Here is a 5,644-nt window from a genome sequence, read left to right as displayed (position 1 = left end):
GTCAACTACTGTGCACATAATAGGCCTACAGTTGGGGACAGAAGTATTTTATTTACTGGATTGTCACAACATGTAACTTTGCCAGTAAATACTCACACTGCTATATTTCACAAAATTTTCTAAAATCCTCTGATGCAAGTCTGTGAAATTTCTTCAATTTATTGCTCTAAAATGCAGTAGAATGCATTTGATCCATGGCTGTGGGTGGGCTCCAGATCACGAGATTTCTCTGTTACTGAATCACGTCCATGATAACGGTATCTGGCTGAACACCTCAGCAGTTTTGTTCTTCGTGTCAGTTTTTCATAACTACTGCACTGTCAGAATGGTTTTCATTCAGGATGTTTACATCAGAGGAACTGCTGTGAGTCAAAGTCCATGTGTTGTATTTGTATATTGAAAATTCATATTTGAAAAAGAGAAAAAACAAATTCTCAAAGTTCTTTCAGAATGAAATGTGGTTTATTGGCCAGATAGTAAATATTCTTTTGTGCTCAAAGCAGCTGACAAATAACCCCATCTCGTTATACTACAAATATCTTTGAGAATTTCCTAAAAAATGTTAACAGTTTTAAAAACTATAAGTCCTGGCCAGGTCCGCGGGGACCCCAGATGTACTCATCAGCACTGACTCATAATTAAGTGCTGTGCACAGTTTATTCTCATGTCTGACATTTATTGTTCTCGTGGTCCGTCTGAATGTCAGTAAACGCTGTAATATTAAAGGACAGGCCGGCCTACCAGTGAGCACATAGAAAATTTTTAATATGTTCACACAACTAATTGTTATTTTTCTATTTTGTAATTACAGATAATTACCTAATTCCTCCCCACTTCTTCACTCCACTAATCATGTTGTGTATTGATTTTATGTTTCTCTGACTGCAGTGATGCTCGTCAGCGTGTGGACGTGTCCATATTCTATGGAGACTCCAGAGATGAAGGTTGTGACTGAGACTTTTACAAATAAAACTGAATTTAACAGAGTGCATTGAACTCAGAATGTGTAAAATATGACTGTTCAGTACTTGTGCATTTTTATTGCTCAGGCTGCCTATAACTAAATACAATTCTGGTATCACCACATTAATTGATTATAAAGGAACATTATTGAAGCAACATTATGTTAACATTAGGCTGCCAAAGATGATTTATTTCTGTACCATTCTTCAATTTAATCTTTTCTGATGTCAGCATAAAATAGAGGAACTGGAAATAAAGAGCTCTGGTTCTGTCTTCATGTTTCTCTGTCATGTTATGATGTAAATTAATTGGTGAGTTCAATTCTAGACTTGAAATGTGTCATATTTTATGGTGGTTATCGCTCATATGAGGACAAAAGCAACTCTGACAGAAATTGTCATTAATCGACACGAAAATAACACCCTGGGCCTGATTTACTCAGACCTCAGATAATGGGTCATACATTGTGTGGGCTTTCCTAAATGGTACGTGTGCAGCTTGCGAACTTAAATACATAACTGAGCGTGTTTACATCCTAGCAAAGTAAAAAAACAAACAAACAAACAAAAAATTTATATATATATATATATATATATATATATATATATATATATATATATATATATATATATATATAATTTTTTTTTTTTTACAAACATTTAATTATTGCTGCATCAATGATATTTAAGCAGACTCGTGAAGAATTATGTAGAATTCTGCAGGTGGAAAACACAGAGAACAGGTCACATCAGCTGTGATAATCCCAGAGGAAGTTTGACACATCAATGACAGTAACGATCAGGAGTCACACTAAAATGTGACTTTGTGCTTTGCACAGAGAAGCACAGAACTTTGGTCCACCCGTTAAACACAGAGATATTTATTCTTAATGAATCATGCACAAAGTAATCCATTAACTTTTTTAATGTGCCTGGCATTTGCAGTGAATGAGCAAAGTATCAAGAATAATAAGTTAACAATGTGAATTCAAATGCACAATTTCCAGAAGCAATCAGAACCCACTAAATTTCCTCGCAGCCTTGATAAATCATGTTGTTTGTGCAAACTTCACCTACTTGCATGCTCCTTCAGTTTTGTGCAGATTGCATATTCTCAGGCAAATGTGTTAAATATGTGCTACTTTGTACATCTGAATGACATAATCTTCATTGTGCACCTTCACTAAATTAGCAGGCAGGTTTTTCACACACACAGATCTTTAGCAAATCAGGCCGCATTAAGTTTAAAGTTTGCACTGAATTAATGTTTAAAATGATGAATAAATAATGAAGCCTGAGGAAATTACAACCAGGCGAAGGCATAATGAGTTTGTGATATCATCACAAAAACAGGGTACTTTATGTAACAGCGTACAAAATTTGAGGTCTGGCGGGTTTATGGTTAGATGAAGGAGACGGGGTAGGATTATAAATATATATATAAAAAAAACACGTCCCAAAAAGCACCCCATTTTTGTGATGACAAAAGCGTGACCTGATGTGCAATCACACATAAACACAAATCTCTTTAATGTTAGAAAACATGTTGGACAGCAGAATGTTCAGTAGAATGCATGAGTCTTAAATATTTTAATATGCGAGCGTATAGAAAATCATGTTTTTACATTTGAAATGAATAAATTAATGATAACTCACACTTCATTAAAAATAAATCATCTCAAAGTGCTTTAATGACAGAGAGGGGTGTGACACCCCCTCTCTGTCATTAAAGCACTTTTGCGTAGCGTGAGTCAGGCTTCAGGATCTGAAGTGTAGCAATGAGTTTCACAGATTTTCTAAACCAGGGGTAACAAAACACATAAATGATTGGATTCAGGTAGGAGTTAAAATGTGCCAACCAAATCTCAAAGGCTGCAGATGAAGCATCGATGGCTGTATCCTGGCCTGCAAAAGCAGGTATGTGGTAAGGACAGAAGCAAATTAAAAACACAATGACCACAATGCCAAGTGTCCAGGCTGCTTTCAGCTCAGATTTCTTGGCAAACACATTCCTTGAATGCTGCAGCTTGGCAGCCATGACATGGGAGCATATGGCTCTCACCTGAATAACAGCCACCACAAATACTCTCAGGTACAGAACCACAATGACACTTATGGGAATAATAAAGGTGATAACCAGATCAACAATTCCAGCAATGTGATCAATGACAACCACACACTGTCCAAAACAGGTGTTGGACTTTCCCGGGTGAAGCAGATGATCATGTAAAAGGAGGGCAAAGTAGAAGATGCAACAAATCCAACAGACAATCACAGCCAGTTGTACCCTTCGCTGGGTGACTCTGAGGTGGTACTTCACAGGGTCACAGATCGCCACAAATCGGTCCAGTGATATCAGAACCATGTTAGCCACAGATGCAGAAGCAATGAGGTAGTCCAACACATAATACAGAGTACACACAAGGTCACCTAGAAACCAGCAAGCCTCTATGTAGATGATTTCCACCGCCATCAGCAAGAGGCCCACAAGGAGGTCAGAACCAGCCAGGGAGAGGAGGAGGAGGTTAGTCAAACTGTGAAGCTGCCTGGAATCACACCATGTCATTATTTTACACTCAACAGCTGCACCAAAGAGACACTTGAGCTAAAAATAAAATCAGACAATAAAACATTAGGGTGTGCAAAGTATTAATGATCTTTCAGTTGACTTTATCTGCACCTGAAGTGTGAGATGGCGATGATGACGAGCAGGTTGAGAAGCACAGTGAGCACAGAGATGAAGGACGGCACTGTGTAAATGACCATGGCCTCAGTGGGAGGCTGCTTTGGCTTCTTGCAGGAGGTGTTGAGAAGTTGTGGAGCACAGAGGTCAGCTCCTTCCACTGTCTCCATCATCACAGCGGAGGAGGAGGAGAGAAGCTGCTGAGTTCTGCAGCCTTTCTGATCATTTCTTTACAGGACGGCTCATTATAACGTTCATCCCTTTCCTCCCTTCCTTACTTGGACAGCAGTGCTCCTCCCAGTCTCCTCTGAAGACACCAGATCATCAGGCTTGCTGACGTCTACTGTATTTTTTTGTTATTGTTTCAGTATTCGCCCTTAATATTCTCTCAGGTGCAGCTGCTTAGTGTTTTCTGTCTTTGCTCTTTCTCTTGACAACTAAACCAAGTGTGCAAAAAAAGTACAAAAAGAATTTATTTGGTACAAATGGTACACTGTCAAGGTGTCAAAAAGTCCTACAACAGCACAGCAAAATTAAATCAAACCATTGTTTCTAACATTAGGATGTTTGGCTCAGTAACCATGAATTAATCAGTTAACCAGCATTGATTAAAAAAAAAGAAAAAAAAAAAACATTTTGTAATGTTGGTTAGCTGGAGACCCCTGCACAGAAAACCACAGTTTGAGCAGTTCAGACTCTTTATTTACTGCTAATTAGGGCCTTAGCAGAAACAACAGTAAGCTGTCCATAAGATGGCAGCACGGTGGCTTTGTGTTTAGTACTGTTGCCTCACAGCAAGAAGGTCATAGGATCAATTTCCACTTGTGGCCTTTCTTTGTGGAGTTTGCATGTTAATGCCCTACAGCTGCTAGGATAGGCTCCAGCCCTCTGTGACCCTTAACTGGAGTAAACAGTTGAAGATGAGTAATTAGTAGTTCAGTAAACAAGAATCAAACATACCACACAGCAAGCCCAACAGATGTTCGGCTATAACCAATGGTGGGCATTGTTCAGCTAATCCGGTGACCGATAATTATCAAAGATAATTTTTTTGTTAGCGGATTTGCTTTTCAAATAAGTTTTAAAACCATCATCGGACCAATTATCTTCCAATAAACTTAGTTCCAGTAACTTTTAGACCACTAACATTTTTTGACATAGCTAGTAACATTGAAAAACATTTCTAATCCCTTTTGCTCCTGTCTGCTAAGTATTTTGCAGCAGTGAGGTAGCTAAGAGGAGCTGAGCTCAACTCTGCCCCAGCAGAAGGAACCTGGCTGAGAGACTGCCACAAAAAAAAAAAAAAAGAAGAAGAAGAAGAAACAAAAAGTCATTACTCTTTAACACCTTGCAGTGGTCCAGGCATGAGACAGAGGTCTTGAAATGGAAAGCAGGTTTGACTCATGGTTTTGATTTATAAATCACATTATTCCAGATAGAATAACTGCATTAATATAAACTCAAAATGTACAAAGTGAATATATAACACATAGCTGTTAATTTTAAAATAATGCACTAATTCCGAAGATTTGAACATTAACACACAGATGTCCAAAGGGATTACTGGCAAACTTAGCCTCTGCTCATACTGATTGGTTGACTAATTCATTCTATGTAAAAACCAACACAAGTGAATCAATGTAACGTGTGTGTTGGTGTTTACAAATAAATGTGCTTTTGTAAAATATGCAATTTTTTTCATTTGTTTAAAAAAAAAAAAAAGGCATTTGCAAAGCCGAAAAGTCTGTTAAATTGTGATTCAGGTTGACAACTGGGTGATATAACTGGCATTAAAATTCATAGAACACTGTCATCTACTGGCGACCCGTTATATCACAGTGTTGTTGACCCGGTCCATGCTCACAGCCCCTGGCTGTTGGGACGTGGAATGTCACCTCGCTGGGGGGCAAGGAGCCTGAGCTTGTGCAGGAGATTGAGAGATACCGACTAGAGATAGTCGGGCTCACCTCCACGCACAGCATGGGCTCTGGTACCCAAC

At 38.6% G+C, this 5,644-nt stretch overlaps 1 protein-coding gene across 1 annotated transcript; it reads right to left on the bottom strand.

Annotated features, from left to right (window-relative positions):
• Positions 1 to 2,688: 2,688 nt before the first annotated feature.
• Positions 2,689 to 3,815, bottom strand: LOC117524944 (trace amine-associated receptor 13c-like). Its single transcript, XM_034186758.1, has 2 exons — positions 3,643 to 3,815; positions 2,689 to 3,508 (listed from the first exon to the last, which is right to left on the bottom strand). Exons 1-2 carry the CDS (start codon positions 3,813 to 3,815, stop codon positions 2,689 to 2,691), a joined length of 993 nt encoding a protein of 330 aa, XP_034042649.1.
• Between the last annotated feature and the right edge of the window lie 1,829 nt (positions 3,816 to 5,644).

Source organism: Thalassophryne amazonica, chromosome 14 (assembly GCF_902500255.1).
Source record: "Thalassophryne amazonica chromosome 14, fThaAma1.1, whole genome shotgun sequence".
Taxonomy (NCBI): Eukaryota; Metazoa; Chordata; class Actinopteri; order Batrachoidiformes; family Batrachoididae; genus Thalassophryne; species Thalassophryne amazonica.
Note: the sequence above shows the minus strand (reverse complement) of the source record. Positions and strands in the feature narration are given on the sequence as shown.